The 27,217-nt window shown below is 43.9% G+C and overlaps 1 protein-coding gene across 1 annotated transcript in view; it reads right to left on the bottom strand.

Moving 5' to 3' along the window:
* Positions 1 to 940: 940 nt before the first annotated feature.
* The window catches only part of EFCC1 (EF-hand and coiled-coil domain containing 1), a 113,157-nt gene continuing 86,880 nt past the window's right edge, over positions 941 to 27,217 (bottom strand). Inside the window, exons 3-8 of the mRNA XM_056524215.1 lie at positions 26,341 to 26,465; positions 25,131 to 25,257; positions 23,680 to 23,845; positions 21,327 to 21,485; positions 4,800 to 4,869; positions 941 to 2,238 (exon numbers count right to left, since the gene is read on the bottom strand). Of these exons, the coding sequence (XP_056380190.1) occupies positions 2,111 to 2,238; positions 4,800 to 4,869; positions 21,327 to 21,485; positions 23,680 to 23,845; positions 25,131 to 25,257; positions 26,341 to 26,465 (775 nt within the window). The 3' untranslated portion in view covers positions 941 to 2,110. The remainder of the gene's footprint in view (positions 2,239 to 4,799; positions 4,870 to 21,326; positions 21,486 to 23,679; positions 23,846 to 25,130; positions 25,258 to 26,340; positions 26,466 to 27,217) is intronic.

The following is a 27,217-nucleotide window of genomic DNA, read 5'->3' as shown; positions in this document are numbered from 1 at the left end:
GGGGCGCCAGCATATTCTGCTAGGACCACACTTGTGCCGTCTCATAGACGGTTATGCATTATGGCGTTCATTCTTTGTGCGGACACGGCAAAAGGAATTTCCGTGCCGGAAACATCTGGCATAGAAATTCTGCCGTGTGCACGGAGCAGAAGATTCCTGTTGAATTCAACAGGACTCTGCTGCAGTGGAAATTCCGTGTGGACATTTCAAGCAGCAGTCCGCACGGAATTTCTGCCGTGTGAACGCGGCCTTAGGGTAGGGCCACTAGTTGCAGATATGCTGCAGATTTTCTGCAGCAGAAAATAAGTTAAAGGCATAATTGGATCCAGCTGGAAGGGGAATATAACACTTTCCTTTAGGTTTCTCTATCTACCTGGATTTACTTCTGCCTATGGCTGATTTTCTGATGCAGAAAATCTGCAACATATCTGCAGCGTGTGTTTCTAGCCTTAAGCAGATTGTCTACTTAGAACAATCACTCTTTCTTATAAGAGTTCCAGAACCGTAAGTTGATCACAGGGTTTTCTGCTGCTGAAACCTTCACCAGTCACTTATGTGAACAAACTAGGCAGAAGGTACAGTGGTCCCTCAAGTTACAATATTAATTGGTTCTGGGACGACCATTGTATGTTGAAACCATTGTATGTTGAGACCAGAACTCTATGGAAACCTGGTAATTGGTTCTGAAGCCCCCAAAATGTCATCATAAAATAGGAAAAAATTGAGGATTAAAGAAAATAAGTAGATAACTAATACAGATAAAGCAAGTCCTTACATATAAAAGTAATAAAGATCTGCTGGGAGCTGTAATCACTGTCTATGTCAGTGTTTCCCATACAGGGTGCCCCCAGCTGTTGCAAAACTACAACTCCCAGCATGCCCGGACAGCCAACGGCTGTCCGGGCATGCTGGGAGTTGTAGTTTTGCAACAGCTGGGGGCACCCTGCTTGGGAAACACTGGTCTATGTAGAGGACAGGAGCTTCTGTACAGTACATGCAATGTCCTAAAAAAAAGTAATATGGTGTCCAAAGGAGCAGGTAACCCTGGTACAGGTAAAATGTACAGATCGTGTAATACCTCCCTGGACAGTAGGGGGCGCTACCAGACACCAGTCAGTGCATACACTTCAGTAATACAGGGGTTTTACCAGTGAATGCCCATTGTGATTGGTCAGTTCTTCCATCATTGACAAGTTTCACAGATCTAGACTATCTGTAGCATTGTATGTTGAGTCTGGTTTCAACTTACAATGGTCTTTTCTGGACCATTGTATGTTGAAACTATTGTATGTTGAGGCCATTGTAGGTTGAGGGATCACTGTATTCAATTCTCCTGCAGCGCCACCTCAGGAGAAAAACAAGTATCACACAAAAACAAGTAAAATATGTATGTGTCAGGTCCTCCAGAGTGACAGGCCCATATTGTTTCCCCCCCCCCCCCCCCCCATCTTTTAACTAATTTACCATTTCACACAATAATCTTCTATGCATTAGTACGTATATCACGGAATCGTTCACAGAGGAGTAACAAATGCGCTGTGTAGCCTATAGTGATCTAGAATCTTATCATTTCATTGCTCCATCAGCTTAGTTCCTTACAGAGCGATTTGTAAGATTTATTGATCTTTTCATCAGACATCATACATCATTCGGCGTTAGCCCTGGATGTGTAGATTTGTGAACCGTAAGTTTATTAGCTTTGCTGTCCGCTAGACGCTCCTAGTCTGGGCAAATCTGTCATTTTTATAGCTTTATTTTCATTTTAATTTTGGAATATATTCTAATTTACTGTCACTCGTCCTCCTTATGACATCCACTGGCGGCGCTGACTGATGGACTCTTTTCAGGCACTTGGAGCCTCTGCAGGTATAAATGTTTTTATCTGCGTCTACCAATGAAAAGGTTTCATGCTGATTTGTTTGGCTCTTCCCAGAGTGCTTTGCTCCAGCACTGCGGGATTCAGATACTGAAAGGCAGCTTGCAGGAGATGGATTAGTGTCGCTTCTCCTTGTCACCCAATTGGCTTGATAAAATGTACAAAGTATGTCTAGCGAATCACACATTCATCTAAGATGCATTGCTCTGGACCACCCATAGATGGCGCTGTTGCTCAACAAGATATAACTAGGGAGCCAGCCAAGGACTGCCCGCTGTCTTCTTCATTATGGTGGTGAAGTAATTCACAGACGGATAATTCATGGTATAATGTGTCCAAGACGTCAAAGATATGTTCCTTCCCTTAAAAATATAACATGAATAGGAGACGGTTTTATAGCGTTTACATTAGTGACTACTGGTTACTGGTTTACATTTCATGTTACGTTTTTTCTAAGAAAAATTCATTGATTGGTGAAAAACATTCAACCCCCTAATGCTATAGGGGAAAATTTATGAAACTGTCAGGATGCACTTGGCTACGTAAGAAAATGGTATAGCCCATCTTAGCATTGGTGCTTGTCAGAGATGTCACTGTGCCTATCTACCCAAGAGGCAGTATTGCATTAGGCTATGTCAATTTTTGGGAGGATTGCCAGGGTAATGGGCAGTGTGACCAATATCTAGAAAACTTACAACATCTACGTGCATATTAAGGGTAGTAGGACAGTTTACATTTAATCTCAGGTAGCTGATGGGGTTATCCAGGAACAGAAAAAAAAGAGCTTGTTTCTTCCAAAAACAGCACCCCACCTGTCCTCAGCTAACTTTCATTAAAGAGGTACTCCACTGGAAAACCTTTTTTTTTTTTTTTTTTTAAATCAACCGATGTCAGAAAGTTAAATAGATTTGTAAATTACTTCTATTTAAAAATCTTAATCCTTCCAGTATTTATCAGCTGCTATATGCTCCACAGGAAGTTCTTTTCTTTTGGAATTTCCTTTCTGTCTGACCACAGTGCTCTCTGCTGACACCTCTGTCCATTTTAGGAACTGTCCAGAGCAGGAGAAGTTTTCTATGGGGATTTGTTCCTGCTCTGGACAGTTCCTAAAATGGACAGAGGTGTCAGCAGAGAGCACTGTGGTCAGACAGAAAGGAAATTCAAAAAGAAAAGAACCTCCTGTGGAGCATATAGAAGCTGATAAGTACTGGAAGGATTATTTTTAAATGGAAGTAATTTACATATATATTTAACTTTCTGGCACCAGTTGATTTAAAAAAAATATGTTTTCCAGTGGAGTACCCCTTGAAAGTGAATGGAGCCAAGTTGTAATACCATATACAACCAAAGGACAGGGGTGGCACAGTTTTTTTGGAAGAAATCAGCTCAGTTTTCCTATCTCTGGATAGCGCCTTTAACAACCCTCATGAAACACATTAGACTTCTTCTGAAGCGCCACCATTTTTATGGCCGTACTTCAGAAGAAGAGTACAATGCTATGTCCTGGCTCCAATTCAACCGCTTAGATGCTGCAGTCAATAGCAACCACAGCATCTAGGGCAGTATTTCCCAACCAGGGGGGCCTACAGCTGTTGCAAAACTACAACCCCCAGCATGCCCGGACAGCCTTTGGCTGTCCGGGCATGCTGAGGGTTGTAGTTTTGCAATAGCTGGAGGCCCCTTGGTTGGGAAACACTGATCTTTGGGTGTCTGACAGAGAAAGGGACCTCCCTCTTTATGGTCTCTCAATTGCATTGAGCTATTGCTTTATTATGTCAGCCAAGGGTCTAAGAAAGGCCTCCGGGTCTGCCACAAGCTTCTGCCTATGAGCTACTATTCATGTAACAGTGACAGACAACAGTGCTTTAAAATGGGTTCATACAAGCGACCCCTAGGGTGACAAAAAATAATAGTTATTTAGTTTAATTTAAAAAAAAAAAAACAGTCTATACAGTTAGATAAATAGTTTCTCAATGCATACCACCAATATATATATATATATATATATATATATATATAAAGATATATATATATATATATATATAAAATATATATACATATATATATATATATATATATATATCCAAAAGAGCACTCTTAATGGCCCATTATAACCTATTAGGCTATGAACAGGTTTATCCTTTATGCTGAGGGCAGAACACCAATAACATAGCATTAGCTTAGCCTTACTTTAGTATTATTTTAGGGAATTGTCATTTCTGTAACTGCACAGCACTTTACAATGTAGCACAGCCAAAAAAGACAGAACTCCTAGAGTACAGCTACAATATATCCTTCCTAATGCAACTACTGCCATGTATACAGTCAGCCCGGATACCTTAATCATAGTTATGGACATTTATCAACGGGTTTAGTCAGGTTTTCTTTACTATAATTGTCGCAAAATTGTCGCAACTGCGACTACGCGATTTTTCATGCGACATTTTGACTGGAAAGCGAGAAAAGCAAGTTTTCCAAAAATTAACTACGTAGTAATGATTTTAAAATGGACTACGGGTAGTCAGGTATTTATTAACTGCGAAAGTCGCAACTGCGCAAACAAAAGTCGCAACAGCGTTAAAAATTGACTAAATTTACTCCAGCTCAAACCTGGAGCAGAAAAAGCTACTACCAAAGTAAAAAAGGAAAAATTGCTTACGTGAAAGAAAATTATTAACAGGCTGAAACCAGTTGATAAATAAGTCACACATAAGCAAAAAAATAGTAAGGAAAAAATTACTAAAAAAAAGAATACATAAGCGAACATTGATAAATGTCCCTCACTATCATTAAAAAAGATGACTATATCTGTCCAGCTCAGAATTGTTATTTTCAGCACATTAAGACTAGGTAAATCATCTATACAAATATATATATATATATATATATATATATATATATATATATATATATATCTTCTTACCATGCTGCGGCTCTCTACATCTCTCCAGGGTATTAAGTAGAACTCTTCCCAGTTCCTGATGGGGTATTGCCTACGATAAACAGTTAAAAGTGAAATGAGTGACCTGTGACAATCCATCACTGGCGGCGCACAGAATGCAAAGCAGACACAAAATGCAAATAACAATGTGTTGATTTATGGCAATATTACACAATGGCATATGCACCATATAATGAGCACTGCATACATTACTCCATATAGTCTTATCAGAGATGTAGTTTTATCTGGAACTAAATGAACTGCAGCTTGTTATGATATTACAGAACGTTTTGCTGATTTGTTAATTTCTTGATTTATGGCAGCACAGATATCACATACGCATTCAATAAAATACAAGGTAGCTAATACAGAAGGCAACGCACGGCTCTGTTGACACTTTTGTAAGTTATTTTCTTATCAGGTTTTCAATGCTTGTAGACATAGCCTGTAGCACTCTTGCCTCCCAGTGGAAGGGTCCTGGGTTTAAAAAGGAACCAATCATGTGATTTTACTAAATACCGTATTTACTCGAGTATAAGCCGAGTTTTTCAGCACGATTTTTCGTGCTGAACACGGCCCCCTCGGCTTATACTCAAGTGAGCTCTCCGCCTGTCAATCCCTTCGTCATCATCCAGAACCCTCCTTTAGTTTTCTACTGACCTCCCCTCGGTGGGAAGGGAGGGTGAGCTGGTCCGGGCCATCTATGCTGCAGAGACTGTCCGGTGGGAAGGGTTAGTCGTTCCGGGCTGTCCATCTTCACCGGGAGGCCCTCTTCTCCGCCCCGGACTAGTGACATTGCCTTGACGACGACACATAGGGACGTCCCTGCGCATGAACATCCCTGTGCGTTGTCGTCAAGGCAACGTCACTAGTCCGGGGCCGAGCCCGGAGCAGAGAAGAGGGCCTTCCGGTGAAGATGGACAGCCCGGAACGACTAACCCTCCCCACCGGACGGTCCCTGCAGCATAGATGGCCCGGATCAGCTCACCCTTCCTTCCCCACGAGGGGAGGCAAGTAGAAAACTAAAGGAGGGGTCTGGATGATGACGAAGGCCGCAGTGGTCTTCAACCTGCGGACCTCCAGATGTTTCAGCCGATGGCTGTCCGGGCATGCTGGGGGTTGTAGTTTTGCAACATCTGGAGGTCCGCAGGCTGAAGACCACTGAAAAGGATTGACAGGCGGAGATGATGAAGGGGGGGTGGGATGATGAAGAGGGGGATGAAGACGGGGGGGGGAGGGATGATGTATTTCCCACCCTAGGCTTATAGTCGAGTCAATAACTTTTCCTGGGTTTTTGGGGTGAAATTAGGGGCCTCGGCTTATATTCGGGTCGGCTTATACTCTAGTATATACGGTATAACGCGTAGCAGCACGTTATATATGGTAAAATCTTTATACTCATCATCCCTGGGGGACGTTTCTGCCCGCAGGGATGGTGAGGATATAAGGTAAAGAGTCTCCTCGCCATCCTCTTAAGTAGTCCCCTGGACAGGGAGTTGTACTTATCTAGTTCTAGTCTTCCCAGCTGTAATCACGGCCCCTCAGCATGATTGAGCGTCTGCATCTCCGCTCCGCTCCCTAAGCAATGCCCGGGCTGTCAATCACACTGAAGGGGTATAATTACAGATGGGAAAACTGGGACTAGGTAAGTATAGTTTCCCTTCCCAGAGGACTGCTTAGGGAAAGGCTTTTTAACCTATATATATATTATAGAAAATATGATATATTATAAAAAATAATGCAGCCTGATAGAAATGTTGGATTGCTGCAAAACTTAGCATGTAGCTGAGCAGATATGTAGTGATCTAATTAGACACTGGGTCTTGCCACAATAAAAGTGCTTCCCCTGCTGTTGTGATAGCCTGGTGGGGGTGTAGGGTAGTTGGGGTGTTGCTGTAGTATATGAGGGGTTAATTTAACCCTTGTCACTCGTGACGCCAGGGTGAGGGTTAAAATTCTGTAGTGATGCTTCCCAAGAGCGATAGGTGAGTTGTAAAATAAATGGATTGTCCACAGCAGAGCGGAACTTAAAACTTGCAGGAACTTTACTGAAGATTTTCTGTACATGCAGTATCGGTAACAGTCCAGATAACAGAGTCTATATAGACAGCACAGCAGTGACTGACAGTTGCTTAGGACCGGAAAGTTCTCTTAAGATTAGGAGGATTGTATTTGCATAGATCCCCTGGATTTAGGGGTTAGATTAGGTCCAGAGATCCTGCGGAGATAGCGGGGAATTGTAAGAACTATCCATCTCTAGCGCAGGCCTAGGCCGCAAGGCTTTGGCCTAGTAATTGTCTTGAAAGCTGCGGAGGTCCTACCTCGTCCAGAGTCAGCAACCCAAGAGAGCGACAAAATGGCGCAGCTCCCTTATATGGGCAGGGGCTGGCCGTTTTGGATTGGTCCATATCAGCTGTCACTCACCGTTACAATGGATTGTGGGTGATTACCTGACTAGAACCACCAAAAGTCCTTTAGCAAACCATAGAGTTCTGAACCGTCACATGACCAGTAAGTAAGACCATATACATATATTTATATAGATAATATTTACAAATATCAAGTTACCAAGGGGTGACTAGGGGTTAATTAGGGAAGCGAACCCCGACAATCCTAGGGACTAAGGCACAGTATGAAATACGGTGCCGGGATACCACACTGTCCTTAAAAAAAAAAAATTTTAAACTCTCATGGGCTACTTTGGGATATTGAACCTATCACTGAGTGTGGACATGCCTGAAGACATTTTATGGCTGTCACTATTATATGTATGTTATAGCTTAAACCCGACTCTATTAATGGTTGTACTATGAACTATATCTTGCATGTGTTAACTCAACAGAGTTATGTGTTGTGTCAGGATATCCTAATGGACCAAGGATCAGGATTAGGACAGTAATTGAGGAGTTAGGTCAAACATAGGTTTGCATAACATTTTCTAATATTGTACTGTATTCCTGAAGTCCGAATAATTTAAACTAATGTGCCAGGGATCAAGATAAGGCTGGCTACATCTGTAAATACCTACCTGACATTATTTGAAGCTTGCTATACCCAAGGGATGTTGGCCACAATGTGACAAATCGTCTACACTGGGGGTTGTAGTTTTGCAACATCTGGAGGTCCACAGATTGAAGATCACTGGTCTATCGGATAATTTATACAGACAATCCTGCCAGCAACATGCCAGACTAAACTGGCCAATGGGTGAAAAAATCCAACATGGCTGCTGATCTTTAGGGGAGATTAGTCTGCTGTAGGCCATGGTAAATGACTGTTCTGGCCATCAAATGATGGTAAATAGAAATGGCAAAACAGCCATTTTGGTCGCCCTATCTATGTGTTTGGCCAGCTTTAGGCTAGTTATAGTAATGATACATTATTTTTTTTCTTACAGCTAAGGATGGACAATGTCTACTGCCACTACGTGTAGTTAACTTGTTCTCTAATTTTTAAGTACACAGCTACAAATATGAAAACTATCTACATATATTATGTAAATGTATTTGTCAGTAAGGAGAATGGATTACTGAATGATTGTCAATGTCAACAAGCCTTCTGCATATAGAGCGGTATTAAAACAGTATAATTTGTAGTGCCCATTAAGTAAAGTCTCATTTCCATGAAACGTCCTGGAGAAAGGATAAGACTGAGATAACACTGTATTGACAGCGTGTCCTGGTGGTAAATGGTCTGCCATTGTCTTAGGATTCTGTAGTCATTACTTGTATTTAAAAGAAAAATATTTATTTCCGACTCAGCGCTTCTAGAGAATCACACACATACATATTCAAAGAGAATGACTAGAATTCAAAGCGGAGGGAGGCGGGGGAACGCCACAATATCTGAATTATTCTTGATGAGAGACTATGAAAATCTATAAAATGCTAATGAATGACAAACTGGGGTCAACAGAGTCAGCAAGCTTAAATGGAAGAAGTCCATTCATTTCATATTCTGATATTCTGGTATTTCTTAATTTTTTAGTAATTCTATCATTGGGCAAAATCACACATGCAGTATTTGTGGAAGTGTTTGAGCCAAACATATATGTAGATTGTCACGTCTAAGGTAGGGATCATTGCAGTCAACTAAACAGTGGTGCACAAGGCTTCAGGAGGGTCAGACAGGCATGGTCAGCAACACACAAGCAGAGACAGTAAAAAAAAATCAGACAAGGGGTAAACCAGGGACAAGTCAGAAGTCAGAAACCAAGAGGACAGCTTATTACAAAATCACAAACAAAAGGAAGAGTCAGGACAGGTAGAGGTCAACTCTAGAGAGCATTGAAGTACAAAATCAGCAAGCAAAGAGATGGTCAGGTCACAGGCAGAGGTCAGGATACACAGGTCAGGATACAAAAGATACAATAAACAAGAATGCTAGTGTATGGCATGAACAACTATCACAGGCACAGGATATAGTAACTGCCGGCATTGCAGATGATTGGCCCAACCCTTCTGATAGGCCAATGGCTGTGTCACCCATTGTCCTGATGATGAAGAAAGCTGTGGCTCTGAGGACAGAGGCAGCATTTAAGATGGGCAAGGTACGTATCTGACATAGGTTAAAAAAAAGAATCAAGATGTTTCATTTATATGTTTCTTTTTCTTGGCTCAAAAAACTGAAATACAAGCCAAGTGTGATTCCAGCTTTAAAATTCTTAAATTGGCCATACCCATTAGATAAACCTTACAATTTTGGTGAGACCAGCTGTCCTCCCAACAGGTAATGTTGGGGGATAGAAGGATCAGGCAGCTGGATTTCACCATCTTGATTCTTTTGTTATATGGTAAAATAATTCCCTAGCAGCGGTATATGGCAGTAGATAACACTGTCATTATCCCGAGATTACACTGCACTTAAAGGCCTCATAATTTTAGCCACTGAAAACAAATGCATGTTCGGCGAGTATGGGAGGGAAGAGATACAGTAGCTGTCGGCTGGACAGCTATCTAATGAGCCTTATATCTAAAAGGCTGACACTGCTTCTATATGTCCTGGAAACCTGCAATTCTCTACTGAATGCTGCTTCAAATGTCATTTTGTATGTGGGATGTAAGAAAGCATGCAGGAATGTGATCTTCAATTCTTTGCCCTGACAGTGGCTATTGTGAGTGTTCAGCACAAGTACAAGTAGGCTTCATAATTGAGAAAAATCCAATAAATCCTATTATGAACATACCATGGACTTCACATTTTGAGATATTGTATATATATATATATATATATATATATATATATATATCACATAATAACCAAGGTTATTAAGTACATGCCACGTGCTCACCAGTTGTCAAAGGATATCATGTCTATAGATAGACAACATGACACACTATATACTATTTCAGTATACATGTAGCAGGAGAATAGTCACGCTGAGTGCCATATTTGTAGAGCTTAGTTAAATATATATATTCAGCCAACCCACTAGAAGGAGATATATACTTTTAATAAACGAGTTCAACAAAAAGGACCGCACACCCAGGTCAAGAGCCCCCACAAACAGGCAGCAAAGCAAAACAGCAACACTCCGATTTAGATGAAAGCGTGTCAGACTTTATTCATTGATGAATAAAGCCTGACACGCTTTCATCTAAATCGGAGTGCTGCTGTTTTGCTTTGCTACTTTTAATTAACCATATTTGTATATGTATGGATAGTAGACACATGATCAATTAGGATAAACACGCCCACATTTATAAAGGACACACCTTCAATCATGATGGACACACCCATCATTTGAGCATAAGTTGCTACAGAGAAAGCCAGGATAGAGGGAGGAACGGACGAGGATCTCCAAGGAAGTCCTGTACAGCCCTCCAGCACAAGTAGGATAGCTAGAGGAAGCTAACAGAGGCGGCCATCTTAACCACTTAGGGACCACAGGCGTACAGGTACGCCCTGACGCCCTGGTACTTAAGAACCAATAGTTTATAGTGTGTCATGTTGTCTATCTATAGACATGATATCCTTTGACAACTTGTGAGCATGTGGCATGTACTTAATAACCTTGGTTATTATGTGATATTGAAAAATGACATACTTTTTATCAGAGGGAGAGTCGAGGATTTACCATACACATTATATCGTCAGCCTTTCCCAAGTTAAAGTTTAGTTTACACAGTCTTGGCACCATTTCCTTTTTGATCCAGCACCCATGTTAGCTTTCAATGACTTTCTTCTTTCTGTTTGTCCTTTCTTTTCACTGTTTTCTGGAAAAACTTAAGGAATTTATTATACAATATCTCAAAATGTGAAGTCCATGGTATGTTCATAATAGGATTTATTGGATTTTTACCGGAACGGGATGCCTGCTCAAACCATTCAGCAGGCATCCCGTGACAATGCCCAGGGACCCCCCCCCCCCCCCTCCATGTCGGCAATCGCTGCAAATCGCCGGTAAATTCACACCGGCAATTTGCGGCGATTCCAGGTCATATGGGTCTACAGTGACCAGGAAAATAAGGGGGATCGGGGTTGTCCAAGACACCCACAACCCCCCTGAAGGGATAGAAGTGAGGTGGCAGGATTGCCACCCCCTCCTATCACAGAAGCGACCGAGCATTAGCAGATCGGGGGCAGGTGGGTTAAAGTTCGGTTCCCCCCCCCCCCCCCCCCTCTGCCCACCCACTGTAGACTGGGCAGAGCAGGGGAACCGGCGGTGACCGGCGCCGGAGGTCCACTTACCATCGGCGATCGGCAGCAGGCAGCAGAGGATGCCTGTTTGCTGTCTGGGCATGCTGGTATTTGTAGTTTTGCAACATCTGGAGGGCCAGAGTGTGGAGATCACTGTGCAGTGGTCTCTAAACTGTGGCCCTTCAGATCGTGCAAAACTACAACTCCAAGCATGCCCAAACAGAAAACAGCTGTCTCGGCATGCTGGGAGTTGTAGTTGCGTACCTCCAGCTGTTACATAACTACATCTCCCAGCATGGCCTTCGGCGATCAGTACATTCCAGCGAGTTGTAGTTTTGCAACATCTGGGGGCACACTGGTTGGATTTCCAACCAGTGTGCCTCCAGCTGTTGCAAAAGTACAACTCCCAGCAAGGACAGTCTGTCAGTGCATGCTAGGAGTTGTAGTTTTGAAACAGCAGGAGGTTTCCAGGGTACATTCACACGGGCGGGTTTACAGTGAGCTGCAGAAAATTTGCTGCAGCACAAACTCCTAGCGGTAAACCCCCGCCAGTGCGAATGTACCCTTAAAACACTACACTGACACATAATAAAGGGTAAAACACTACATATACACCCCCTTACACTGTCCCCCCCCCCCCCCCCCCAATAAAAATGAAAAGAGTATCATACGGTAGTGTTTCCAAAACGCCTCCAGCTGTTGCAAAACAACAACTCCCTGCATTTCCGGACAGCCACTGACTGTCCAGGTATCCTGGGAGTTTAGCAACAGCTGGAGGCACCCTGTTTGGAAATCCCTAATCTAGTCCTCAAATGCCCATGGCGCTCTCTCACTTCGGAGCCCTGTTGTATTTCAAGGTAACAGTTTAGGGCCACAAATGGGATATTTATGTACTCGGGAGCAATTGCACTACAAATTTTAGGGGGCTTTTTCTCCTTTTACCCCTTATGAAATGGAAACATTGGGGTCTACACCAGCCTGTTAGTGTAAAAAAAAAAAATGTTACACTAACATGCTGGTGTTGCCCCATACTTTTTATTTTCACAAGAGGTAAAAGGATAAAAAGACCCCCAAAATTTGTAACGCAATTTCTCCTGAGTACGGAAATACCCCATATGTTGGCGTAAAATGTTCTGCGGACGCACAAGGCTCAGGAGTGAGAGCGCACTATGTACATTTGAGGCCTAAATTGGTGATTTGCACAGGGGTGGCTGATTTTACAGCGGCTCTGACAGGGCTCAAGTCGTACAGGAACACGTGAGAACTGAGTTCCTGCACTTTTTCCACAGCAAGATCACTGTTCTCATTAGCAGGAGTCCTGCTGGACCAGCCCTTAAGTTGAAATCTTGGGTGAGTTACCACACTTTTTTTTCCCAGGACTTGACCCCTGGGTTCTGACATAAATGCAAAAGAATAAATGCCCACCGGTGACCCCATTTTGGAAACTACACCCCTCATGGAACGTAACAAGGGGTATAGTGAGCCTTACCACCCCACAGGTGTTTGATGAATGTTTGTTTAAGTTGGATGGGAAAATGAAAAATATATATATAATTTTTTTACTAACCCTAAATTTTTCATTTTCATTTTCCTATTTTCACAAGGGAAAATAGGAAAAAAGCCCCGCCCCCAAATTTGTAACCCGATTTCTTCTATATATATTCTATATAAATACCCCATATGTGGATGTAAAGTGCTCTGCGAGCGAACTACAATGCTCAGAAGAGAAGGAGCTCCATTGGGTTTTGGAGAGAAAATTTATCTGGAATTGAAGGCCACGTGTGTTTACAAAGCCCCCATAGTGCCATAACAATGGACCCACATATGACTCCATTTTGGAAACTACACCCCTCATGTAATGTAATAAGGGGTGCAGTGTAAAAATGGTAAATTTGGGAAAAAATCTGCACTTTTTCATTTACACATCCGACTTTAAGGAAAAGTCATCAAACACCTGTTGGGTGTTAAGGCTCACTGGACCCCTTGTTACCTGCCTTGAGGGGTGTAGTTTCCAAAGTAGTATGCCATGTGGGGGGGGGGGGTTGCTGTTCTGGCACCATAGGGGCTTCCTAGATGTGACATGCCCCCCAAAAAAAACATTTCAGCAAAATTTACTCTCCAAAATCCCATTGTCGTTCCTTCCCTTCTTAGCCCTCTACTGCACCCGCCGAACACTTGACATACACATATGAGGTATTTCCATACTCGAGAGAAATTGGGTTACACATTTTGGGGGGCTTTTTCTCCTATTACCCCTTGTAAAAATTCAAAAACTGGGTCTACAAGAACATGCGAGTGTAAAAAATGAAGATTTTGAATTTTCTCCTTCACTTTGCTGCTATTCCTGTGAAACACCTAAAGGGTTAACAAACTTTCTGAATGTAATTTTGAATACTTTGAGGGGTGCAGTTTCTATAATGGGGTATTTCTAATATGAAGGCCCCTCAAAAACACTTCAAAACTGAACTGGTCCCTGAAAAATTCCGATTTTGAAAATTTCGTGAAAAATTAGAAAATTGCTGCTGAACTTTGAAGCCCTCTGGTGTCTTCCAAAAGTAAAAACATGTCAACTTCATGATGCAAACATAAAGTAGACATATTGTATATGTGAATCAATATAAAATTCAATTGGAATGTCTATTTTCCTTACAAGCAGAGTGCTTCAAAGTTAGAAAAATGCTAAATTTTCAAATTTTTCATGACATTTTGGAAAGTAGAAATTTTACCACTATGTTAAAGTAGAATACTGTATTTTTCGCCCTATAGGACGCACCGGCGTCAATTTATAGGTGCCAAATCTAAAAAAATTAAGATTCTGAACCCAACAGTGGTCTTCAACCTGCGGACCTCCAGATGTGGCAAAACTACAACTCCCAGCATGCCCGGACAGCCGTTGACTGTCTGGGCATGCTGGGAGTTGTAGTTTTGCAACATCTGGAGGTCCGCAGGTTGAAGACCACTGGTATTAGAGGTAGTACTCACATGTCCCCGCCGCTCCGGACCCGTCACCGATGCCCTGGATGTCGCTCCATCGCTGTCGCCGCATCCCCGTGGTGTCCCCGACTTCTTCTTCCCCGGGATCCACGCTCTCCGTCGCCATTATCACGTAGCAGTCATCACGCCGCTACGCACGCCTCTCCTATTGGATGACGGCGTGCGCGACGACGTGATGACGTCGAAGGAGAGCGCAGGGGATCCCGGCACGGAGAAGACACCGAGGAGGCAGGTAAGGTCCCTCCCGGTGTCCTGTAAGCTGTTCGGGACGCCGACATTTCACCGCGGTGGTCCCGAACAGCCCGGCTGAGCAGCCGGGTTAGTGTTATTTTCGCTTCAGACGCGGCGGTCAGCTGTGATCGCCGCGTCTGAAGGGTTTATACAGGGCATCACCGCGATCGGTGATGTCCTGTATTAGCGGCGGGTCCCGGCCATTGATGGCCGCAGGTATTCGCCGTATAAGACGCACCAACTTTTCCCCCCCAGTTTTGAGGAAGAAAAAGTGCGTCTTATAAAAATTTTCTTTGAATCAAATGCATAAGTAAAAGCTTCCCAGAGTTATTAATGCTTAAAGTGACAGTGGTCAGATGTGCAAAAAATGCTCTGGTCCTTAAGGTGAAAATGGGCTTGGTCCTTAAGGGGTTAAAAAAGACATTTCAAGATGGATCCACCATACTGGAAGATATCCCAGCTGGTGAGACAAGATTTATGGACATGCTTACATTATTTACTTATGCTAAGGACTACCTTTATATGAAGATTTCTTGTTTTATATACTGTCTGCCATGATGTCAAAAACAATTACAATAAATGTATGTTTTGCCCTGGTCAGTCAACACCTCTTTGGGTAAGCCCACTCGGGAAAACATCTCCATTAACTCCTTAGCTATGAGTCTGGCCGAGGTATGTCGCAGAGGTAGCACCTCAGGACACTGAGTTGCGAAGTCCAGGACTACCAGGATGTGTTGGTGCCCCCTAGCGGTTTTCGGCAACGGGCCTACCAGATCCATAGCAATCCATTCAAATGGAACCTCGATAATCGGGAGCAGGAACAACGAACTACGGTAATGTGGCTGGTGGCTAGTTATTTGACAGGTTGGGCAAGATTCACAGTAACTCTTGACCTCTTTATACACACTGGGTCAGTAAAAGCATTGCAAAATTCGGTCCTGCGTCTTCTGCTGGCCCCGGTGCCCACCTAGAACATGTTGATGGGCTAACTCTAATACCAATCTCCGATATTCTTTGGGGACCACCATCTGTTCCATGTTCTCACCCCGGACCTGATTTACCCAGTACAGCATCCCCTGGTGGATCACAAAGCGGGTGTATACAGTCTTGGCCCCCGATTGTTGTGGTGCACCTTCCACAATTAAGACATTTTCCCAGGCCCGAGAAAATGTCGGGTGTTGGTGCTGTGCTGTACCGAAATTTTCTCTGGAGACATTGAGGTCTGCCAACTCAGGACCTGACGGCAGATCCTCCACATCTCTCACCATTACTTGCAGTGGGAGATGATTCCGTCTCTTCCACTGTAGGAGTGGTCACCCCAACCGTGGTTGCTTCGGTGTCAGGATCCCAGGGTACTGGGGTCACCCCTGAGTAGGGCCAGTCTATTGGGGACACCTCTGCCTCAAAGGTCTGGGGAACTCTTATCTGGGGCCACAAAGACACAAATCCTGGAAAGTCCCTCCCAATAATCATTTTGTGGGGAAGCTTTGTAGCCACGGCCATCTCATGAGTAGTGTTGAGCGGCATAGGCCATATTCGAATTCGCGAATATTCGCGAATATATGGACGAATATTCGTCATATTCGCGAATATTCGCATATTTGTAATATTCTCGTTTTATTTTCGCATATGCAAATATTCGCGTGTGCGAAAATTAACATATGCAAAAATTTTCATATACAAAAATTAGCATAAGCGAAAATTCGCATATGCGAAAATTACCACAGCAAATTTTCACATACGTGAAAATTCGCACACCAGTCTCACACAGTAGTATTAGAGCCTTCTTACACCACATAAGCTGGAAGCAGAGAGGGATGATTACTGTGATGTGTACTGTGGAAAAAAAAAAAACGAATATTCGTAATTACGAATATATAGCGCTATATTCGCGAATATTCGCGAATTCGCGAATATGCGATATTCGCGAATAAAATTCGAATTGCGAATATTCGCGAGCAACACTACTCATGAGTCCATCGGCCGTTTGGGGTTGTCATGGTCACCAGGGCATTGGGGTAGTCTTTTAAGTCCCCGTGGATACATAAAACCCCCACCTGTCGTCCTGTGTAGTCCACGTGCAGCACCAGATTGGACCTCACCAGGGTCACCATGCTACCCGAGTCCAACAATGCCTCCACGACACGCCACCTCCAGCTCCACCTGGAGGAGGTGACCTAAGTCTCCTGCCCTGGGATTACCCACTCTACACAGTCTCTGGGCATACAGGGACGGCCGGAGTGCATAGTCTGTGTCCATGGGCTCTTCCCGCTTGGGACAGTTGGCCCTAACATGTCCCAGTTGCTGACACCCCCAACATAGCAATGGGGCGGGGCCTTTGGGGAACACCTCCCAGGGACTTTTGGGGTTTTCTAGCCACCTGGGTAAGGGTGGGGACCTCCTGGGTTTAACTGCCTGTTGACCTCAAAGCGTTGCCCGCATCCTCCCCGCATCCTCCACCAAATGTGATGACTCGCTCTTGCAAACAGGTACGGTTGCAGTATAGAGGCAAGGAGACAGCGCATTTCAAATTAAAGTTCAGTGTTTTATTCACACACAGCACACGGCAGACAGTCTTTAAATGTAGAACAAAGGAAAACATAATAAAAGTCCACCTGTAATCCTTAGGTGTTTGTTCACACCTGAGTTCACGCCAGGCGGAGTCAAGCACCTCTTTTCCAGTCCTCCAGCTAGGCTGTCCAGCAGCTTCCTCTCTTGGAGCTACCAGAGGGAAGGACTCTACACACAGCTTTCTCTGGCACTGTCTGCTGCAACTAGCAAAATCCCCCGCAGCTGGTGAGGCAGCCTAGCTTTAAGGTCAACAAAAGCCGGCCTGGATTGTGGGCAGCACAGACACTGGAAAATTACCGGCTCTTACCTCACCATGGCCAGGAACCTTGGTGACACATATGGCCCATCAACCGCCATACCTTTCACCTTCTCACTATATATATATATATATATATATATATATATATATATATAAAATGTGTGTGTGAATTCAAATAGAGAAAAAAAATCAGAAATGGTCATACATCTACAACATGCACAGTGATCCTCAGCTAAATGTATTATGTAAATGTATATAATGGGTCATTAGTGTACTTGATGATCATGAAGTACAAGCCCGCTAGCCACATCATGGCCACCTGTACGTAGCGGGTCCCTAACATCCTTAGCACAAAAGAAGGGGTGGGGGGCAATTATAAAATGCTACATACTCTATATGCCACCAGGATTTAACAGTGCCCCACACTGTGCTGCATAGATATAATAATAGTAGAGAAGTAATTCCAGCACTAACCATTTATTCAAGGTAGTTTATTGCATATCATTGAACATATGGTGAGTGTTGAGATTACTTCTCTTCTATGTTCTGGGCGTGATCCATCCACGTGCACCACCAAACTAGGGAAGTGCAGACCTCCACCAATTGTGGATATAATAATGTCACACACTGTGCTGCCAGGATATAATAATGTCACACACTGTGCTGCCAGGATATAATAATGTCACACACTGTGCTGCCAGGATATAATAATGTCACACACTGTGCTGCCAGGATATAATAATGTCACACAATGTGCTGCTAGAGTATAATAGTATAGTAGTACATAGACTGTGTGCTCAGTACATAGCTGTACCATACAAGAGACTCTTTAAACATAATAGTGTCCACTACACTCATAATGGGATAAACCCATATATAATTGGTCACTAGGGGTCTGCAGTACCCCTACTACTGGACTTGGTATGCCAATTTAAAATACACAATTTGCCGTCCTCTACTAGGCAAATTGTGTATTTTAAATTTGCATACCAAGTCCAGTAGTAGGGGTACTGCAGACCCCTAGTGACCAATTATATATGGGTTTATCCCATTATGAGTGTTTGATGTCTGGAGCAGTATTGCCTTAATTTTAAACTATTAGTCAATCCCTTATTTTAAACTATAATCCAATAAAAGTTACATTTTAACATACATTATAGGTTTTTTTTTTCTAAAAGGAATCTTGTGCCCAGGGCTTTTGCCCTGGGTTTTTTGAATTTTGTTGTATTACTGTGGTGCCTGACCTACCCTGGGGATTTTTTGTGTATGATTCTGACACAAGCACATCATAGGTTAGTCACTTTGTCCGCAGATCCTCATCCTCCATAAGAAGACAATAATCATTATAACCCTGCCAGATACTGTGCCCCCTAAATATACCCCTTACAGACCCATCTGTCCCCTGCACCCCTAAATCCTCCTCCAGACCCCCCCCCCCAGACCCCTAAATCCTCCTTCAGACCTCTCTATCCCCCAGACCACTGTGTCCTCCTCCAGACCCCTCTGTCCCGAGACCATTGTGTCCTCCTCCAGACCCCTCTGTCCCGAGACCACTGTGCCCTCCGCCAGATCCCTCTGTCCCGAGACCACTGTGTCCTCCTCCAAACCCCTCTGTCCCGAGACCACTGTGTCCTCCTCCAGACCCATCTGTCCCAAGACCACTGTGTCCTCCTCCAGACCCCTCTGTCCTGAGAACACTGTGTCCTCCTCCAGACCCCTCTGTCCCGAGACCACTGTGTCCTCCTCCAGACCCCTCTGTCCCGAGACCACTGTGCCCTCCGGCAGACCCCTCTGTCCCGAGACCACTGTGTCCTCCTCCAAACCCCTCTGTCCCGAGACCACTGTGTCCTCCTCCAGACCCCTCTGTCCCGAGACCACTGTGCCCTCCGCCAGACCCCTCTGTCCCAAGACCACTGTGTCCTCCTCTAGACACCTCTGTCCCAAGACCACTGTGTCCTCCTCCAGACCCTTCTGTCCCGAGACCACTGTGTCCTCCTTCAGACCCTTCTGTCCCCTCCTCCTCCAGACCCCACTGTCCCGAGACCACTGTGTCCTCCTTCAGACCCTTCTGTCCCCTCCTCCTCCAGACCCCTCTGACCCCATCATACCCCTAAACCCTCCTGACTCCTCTGCTCCCTCTTCCTCCGCTCAGGGCCCCTTATTGTGGCCTATCTCACATGGCCTCTATCGCTTAATGGCCAGTACAGCCCCGAGCTCAGCAGTAGTATGACACATGATAGGATTAGATACACAGGGTCAGCAGACAGTATCACACATGACAGATTTAGATACATAGGCTCAGCAGACAGTATCACACGTGACAGATTTAGATACACAGGCTTAGCAGAAAGTATCGCACATGATAGATTTAGATACACAGACTCAGCAGACAGTATCGCACATAACAGATTTAGATACACAGACTCAGCAGACAGTATCGCACATAACGGATTTAGAAACACAGGCTCAGCAGACAGTATCACACATAGCTCAGCAGATATTATTACCCATGGAAAGATGGAAAGATTACGTCCAAGGAGGAAGACAGCACTAGTCCCTGCTCTTATGCCCGTGACCATCCGGATAACCAGTCCAGATATAGAACATCCAATTGGTATAGGTCACAGCAAAAAGTATGCAGACTCCCAATTTCAAAAAAGGCTGTGGTCTTTATTTAGGTCATCAGCAATGCAACGTTTCGGCTATAGTATAGTATAGTATACACTATAGCCGAAACGTTGCATTGCTGATGACCTAAATAAAGACCACAGCCTTTTTTGAAATTGGGAGTCTGCATACTTTTTGCTGTGACCTATACCAATTCCATGGAAAGATTAGATACACAGGGTCAGCAGACAGTATCACACATGACAGATTTAGATACATAGGCTCAGCAGACAGTATCACACATGACAGATTTAGATACATAGGCTCAGCAGACAGTATCACACGTGACAGATTTAGATACACAGGCTTAGCAGAAAGTATCGCACATGACAGATTTAGATACACAGACTCAGCAGACAGTATCGCACATAACGGATTTAGAAACACAGACACAGCAGACAGTTGCACACATTAAAAGATGAAATACACAGTTTTGCAGACATATGACACATGGCACAGGGTCTCACCAGGTCAGTGATTCTTGTCTTCACTCTCTCCTCTGCCCAGGCGGCTCCAGGTCCAGGAATGTCCGGGGTCGTGGCTGAACTTTTCCTTTAAGAATCCTCAGAGGACGGCGCGGAGCACAGGAGCTGAGGCAGGGACACGTCGGGGGAGGGAGCAGACGAGCGCACAGCACTTCTGTCCCAGAAAGCATTGCTGTTTTAAAGAGGCAGTGTCCCTACCCCAGCTGATAGAACTTGGGGCCGGGGGATAGGACTTGGGGCCGGAGGCTAGAACTGGAGTGCGGCAGCCTGCAGCTCATAGGCAAAATTTAGCTGCCGGACCTGAAAGGCAGCGCTTTTCTGTCTGGGTATCCGTTACAAGTGTCCTGGATCCCCAGCAGCAGCGGGCCCTTTACATCCGAACGGAACGGCCGGTCAGTCCGCCCCTGGTCCTATTCAATTGTGCCACTCTGTAGTTCTATACAAACAGGTGATCAACAGTGAAGGGCAAGCAGTGCTTACCCAGTGCTATGGTACCTTTATTCTCAGAAATTGTATGGTGCCAGAGTGATGACTTATTCTACCAATATAACCTTACCTTATAAGATGAATACCTTTTCAATCACTGAAACTATTTTATTCTAAAAAGTGATTGCTCTGATGAAACAAAATTTTACTATTTACCTAAAATGACCAATTTCTTACCAGATTCCTCAGTTGATGAAGAAGCTGTAAAACATCAAGAAGTTTTTCCTCCACTAAGGATAGGCGGACCCTCTCTGTCTCCAGCATCTGAAGGTCTATTCTAAGTAACTCAATCTCCTCCATTTTCCTTTCCAGTTCATCAATGAATGGTCCCTTGATCTAGAAAAAGAAGAGCATAAGGTTTGTACACAGCGCAAAGCAGTATGCAGTATGGAAGTTAAGACCCTCATAACCAGCATTTTATGACCCCCATAGAAATCAATGGTTACTGATTAAGTTGTAACCAATAGAGACCCAGAATAGAGAACAGTTATTGATGTGGGTCTGTGCTGATGTCCCAAACCTTGCAAAACACCCATAACTTTGAGTGATGGTCAGAAGCCACATTAACTAATAGTGGTGGAGATACAATATATGTTGAATGTGGAGAGACAAGTCATAAATTAGTAAACACTGTTGATACATATTTCGACTCTAACTTTGACAATAGTATTATACCATTCCAAACGGGCACTGTCCTGTGGTTAGGATAAATATGCTACAGTGTCAATTATGTTTACACATACTTAGAAATGCTATGACAAGCCAAACAGCAGGGAGATGTTAACCACATGTGGCTTCTGAGCCACTAGTTGGGGGCCACTGCTGAAGGTTTCAATTTTGGGTTTCAATGGCAGTCCCTCAATATGCCTCAACAAACTCTGTACTGGAAATATCATTTTGGTAAAAGAAAAAAGTATAGCTGGATATTTTTTAAACTGAATTTGCAAATGTTGCTGACGAACATTTAACTTTTAAACAATTTTTACAAACCTATAATTTTCAAAACATGTCTCCCCATGTCGGCTCCTGTAGGTTTATCACTACATCCTATGAGCCCTAGAAGCCAATTGCACAATTTTTTAAAGGCAAACTGTCAGCTTTCTCACCCCACACTAACCAGCAGTACTGGCTGGTAGTGCGGGGGATGCTGATCAGTTTGGTCCTTGCCGTGCCTGGATCCGCCGCGCCGTTTGGCCGTAATCTTCTATTTTCAGAATATGCAAATGAGGTGCTAACTGGCACCGGCCGGGCTAACTGGCACTCTGATGTCAGTGCCGCCTGCCACAGTGCTGCCCAGCTCATCAATATTCCTCCCCTCTCTCTTCATTACAGAGTGGGGAGAAGAGGGAGAGGCGGAGGGAGGGGAGGAATATTAATGAGCTGCGCTGTGGAAGGTGGCACTGACGTCAGAGTGCCAGTTAGCCCGGCCAGTGGCAGTTAGCACCTCATTTGCATATTCCAAAAATAGAAGATTATGGCCGAATGGCGCGGCGGATCCGGGCACGGTAAGGACCAAACTGATCAGCGTCCCCCGCACTACCAGCCAGTACTGCTGGTTAGTGCGGGGGGGAGAAAGCTGACAGTTTTCCTTTAAGCTGAGTTCTTTTAAGTGTGGGGGTGGAGGGCACCGATACATCCAGAAGATAAGATAATTCAAATAGGATGCTTTAGATTGGAGCACTGTTTAGAATATATTAAAGGGGTACTCCGCCCCTAGACATCTTATCCCCTCTCCAAAGGATAGGGGATAAGATGTCTGATCTCTGGGGTCCCACCACTGGGGACCCCCGTGATCTCGGCTGCGGCACCCCAGACATCAGGTGCACGGAGCGAACTTTGCTCCATGCTGGATGACTGGTGATGCGGGGCAGAGGTTTGTGACATCATGGTCACGCCCCACTCATGATGTCACCACCATGCCCCCACGAGCCTCCGGCGCTGCACCCGACGCTCTAAACGAACGCCGGGTGCAGCAGGGAGATCGCAGGGGTCCCCAGCAGCGGGACCCCCGTAATCAGACATCTTATCCCCTATCCTTTGAATAGGGGATAAGATGTCTAGGGGTGGAGTACCCCTTTAAGTACCTTAATTCAAAATACAAGTGACAGTGGTCATAACTGGGCAAATAACTATCAGCTATCCAAGGGCTAGTTTATATCAGATGTAAATAAAGATTATTTTTGATCAATAAAGTTAATACTTTAACAGTAGATATTCAAAAAATTCCTATTTAAGTCACAGACAATTATATGTTGTAAACAAATTGTATTGGTTGCATGGTGTTACAAAGGGTCTTATATGAATGCTACAGAACATTCACATAACATTCGCATTACCCAATTGAAAATCATTTTTTTTCCTTTTATTTTTCCTTTAATAGAACTAAATTGCCTCCTGCTAATGACTCCTGGTCTTGGTAACACATTGTGAGCACTGTCCCAGCTGGTTGTGGTTAGATGTAGATAGATATAGTGACACCTTCTGTAGTCCCCTCTGGATGGATCACCAGATACTGCTGTGGTATACTTACCTCTTCCATCAGCATTTCTAGATCCCTCATTTCCTGCTCTTTAGCTGTCAGCTCTTCAGTCAGTTTGGAGATCCTTTCCACCAATAAGGAAGGGACATCCCTGGGATCAATAATATCGCTTCCAACAATATCAGTCAAGAGCTTCCATATCCTCCTGTCATCGCACCTGAAATGATAAAATTCCAGGTGAGTGTAAGACACTTCACAATACTTTTTATTGCTGAATTTTAACTCATGTCAGATAGACGTACAGAACTTTTGCATAATAAAACAATCATTCTGGTACATTAATATAAGCATATATACTGTACATCTTCAGGTTTCAGGCAAAAGATGTGACTTATGTATAGATACTGGGAATTCATGGAAATGTGAACTTTTCTGAAGAACAGATGAAATGCTTAAAATGATGAAAGTATTGTAATACCATATTTTTATGTAAAAATGTAAAAAAGTCCTTTTTTTATTATATATATAGAACTGTAAAATGTAGAATTTATTTGTCAATAATACGTATATACTAAAAAAATCTCAGTATTTAAAAGAAAACCTACACGTAGTATTGATCTTCTACGTCTCAAACTTGTAATGAGGCAGATTATTGTAGTATCTCTGTTACAATAATACACTTCTATCGGAGCAGAGATGCACAACCTGCAGCCCGGAGCAACATGTGGCATGTGGTGCCATTCTGTGCAGCCCCCAACCATCTGGGCACAAAAATGCTTGTCTGTGTTTAGTCTATGCTCACATGTATTTTCCAAATCAGGAAAAAGAGTGGGGCATAGTACGGGCATGTGCATCTGCCAGGGGAGGAAGGGGTGGGCGCAATGAATTGCTGCAGTTTTGCAAGGAGGTCTAATGTAATAAGATGTCTGATCTCGGCTGAGGCACTCCAGACATCTGGTGCAAAGAGCAAACTTTGCTCCGTGCCGGATGTGAGGGGCACAGTCACACCCCGCTTGTGGCCTCTTGGCCACGTCCCCTCAAAGTAAGTCTATGGGAGGGGGTGTGACGTCCGTCACGCCCCCTCCTATAGACTTGCATTGAGGGGGCGTGGTCATGTTGTCACGAGCGGGTGTGGCCTTGACGTCACAAGCCTTCGGCACTGCACCTGGCGCTCTAAACGAACGTCGGGTGCCGCAGGGAGATCGTGGGGGACCCCAGTGGCAAGACCCCGTGATCAGACATCTTATCCCCTATGCTTTGGATAGGGGATAAGATGTCTAGGGGTGGAGTACCCCTTTAATGTATGTCTCCAATAATCTGGCCATTCGGTGAATATGCACCAATTAAAAACACACAAATAAGTTGAGCTTGAGTCTTTTTTCAGTCTCACTATTCAACTGTATTTTATGCTCTTCAATAACTAGAACTGACAAAGCCTTCGTCTGTGTAACAAAAGGTTAGTGGTGTGCATCATCTGTTGTCTTATGTTGTAGGTGACATACCCGCTTGCACAGCATGAGATGCTGGATAAAATCCCTTGCACTGCATCTGACGGGTTCCCTGCCCACTTGTCCTCCTCTTCATCAGATGCTGCTTGGCCTTCCACAGAGCGAAATATCTGATCTTCTGCTACAATAACACATTTTCAAATAAATATTCCATTCACAATGTGTTAATGTCAAGAAATCCAAATAAGCCATGGAATATATCTTTAACTCAATTGAATATGGGCTTAGGGCAGTGATACTATTACATAATACATTCTGTCAAAGGTACAGACTAGTCAAATTTATTAACCGCTTTGTGCTGGCCTTTTTTATTTATTTTTTTTTTTTTGTACTGCTCATGCCACTTTTCCAAAAAGTTTAATGTTCTTCAGTTCTGGAGTGGCATAAAAAACACCAGTCTTAATAAATCTGCTCCAGTATGTACTGGTTAAGGTTTAAAGTATAATTGCATCTCTTGTGCAAAGTATATATCTGGGCCACACCTAATTAGGTGGTATAGAATGAGTAAGAGGGTCTGTGTTTTCCCAAAAATAGCACCATACTTGTTTATTGGCAGTGACAGGTATTGCAGCTCATCCCTTATTTAAGTTTATTGACACGGTTAGCTACCAATTTCCAAGTATGTTACACTAATGTGACATCCAGGGCCGGACTGGCCATCGGGCGCTTCCTGGGGAGGGGTGGTTGTGGAAAGAGGGTTCAGGGAGGGACATCTGGGTCTGAAAGAGGGGTCTGGGGGGGACATAGTGGTCTGTAAGGGGGGCAGAGGAGTTTGGAGGAGGGGACAGATCAGGCCTGAGGGACAGAGGAGTTTGGGGGGATAGAATAGTCTGGGGGGCAGAGGACTCTGAAAAAGATGTCTGGGGGACAGTGGGGTTTAAAGGAAAAGGGGACAGAGGGGTCTAGGGGAACATGGTCGTCTGGTGAAGGACAAAGGGGTCTGGGGAGACAGAGGGGTCTGCAGGGCGTAGGTGTCTGGAGGAGGACAAAGGGTTCTGGGGAACACAGAGAGGTCTGGAGAAGGAAAAAGGGAGGGCAGTTGTAGCTTTGCAACAGACGGAAAGCCACTTGAATTGAGGTGATCTGACCTTTTCTTGGTCCCAGTTTGGGCCCGATGACATCAATAAGATACCTATTTTTTCCTACATCTTAACTCTTAACAAACATTTAGTAGTAAACTGTGGGCATGAAAAGTGCAACATACCATTGTGATCAGCATGGGTATCCTCAGCAGGCGATCTGTGTTCTGTTCTGACAAGTGATAGGTATGGCTTTGAATTCGTGACATGTTGCTCCAGTTTTGTCAGGTTCATCATACTTTCTTCTGACCTTCAATAAGACAATATAAATATGTACATAAGATTCCTATATCACTATCTATACTATGGAATTGCCACTACCAGTAAATGATGATACATGAATCAGTAGATCAAAGCATTGTGCAATGGGGGGAGGTGTGTGATCCCCATAAAAAACACACTGTGCTAAGCATACCATAAAGGTCAACCAAGTGGCCACTAAAGAATGAGTGACCTAGCCTTGGCTGGTCCCATCTCTTTTATACTTGAATAGTGAGCACCTATTTAGGTCTCCCCTCTACGGAGTAACTTTATTATGAGTAAACATCAAAAGGTTTGTCCAAAGGGTTATGAAAAGGGTGTGGAGGAGGTAAGCAAACATGAGGCCTTTCATATAGCGGCCAAGTTTTTTATCTTAAAGGGGTCATTGTTTCCTTCTTACATAAGTCATCGTCTGTAGGCTCAGTCTACTAAACCGTTTCTTATTCAATTCTCCTACATATTCTTTCTAGCAGGATTGCCCCCTAACCTATCCCAGACTCCAGCACACAAGGGAAAAGAACACTGAGAAAACTGCTTGACAGAAATGCCATTTTGCAAATACTCCTTCTAATATGAGGTAGGGCAATGGTAGAGTGTGGAATAAAGCTTATCATCCACAATGCAAATCTATCAGTAGCTCTAACTCCTAAAAACCAATGGGTGATGTGAGGCACATAGACTAGCTTCATCTGGTGTTAGTGCAATCGCCATGATGTTGTATTGTAGCTCTGCACGGACCAT

The sequence above is a fragment of the Hyla sarda genome, chromosome 6 (assembly GCF_029499605.1).
Source record: "Hyla sarda isolate aHylSar1 chromosome 6, aHylSar1.hap1, whole genome shotgun sequence".
NCBI lineage: Eukaryota > Metazoa > Chordata > Amphibia > Anura > Hylidae > Hyla > Hyla sarda.
This window is presented reverse-complemented; position numbering and strand designations above follow the sequence as displayed.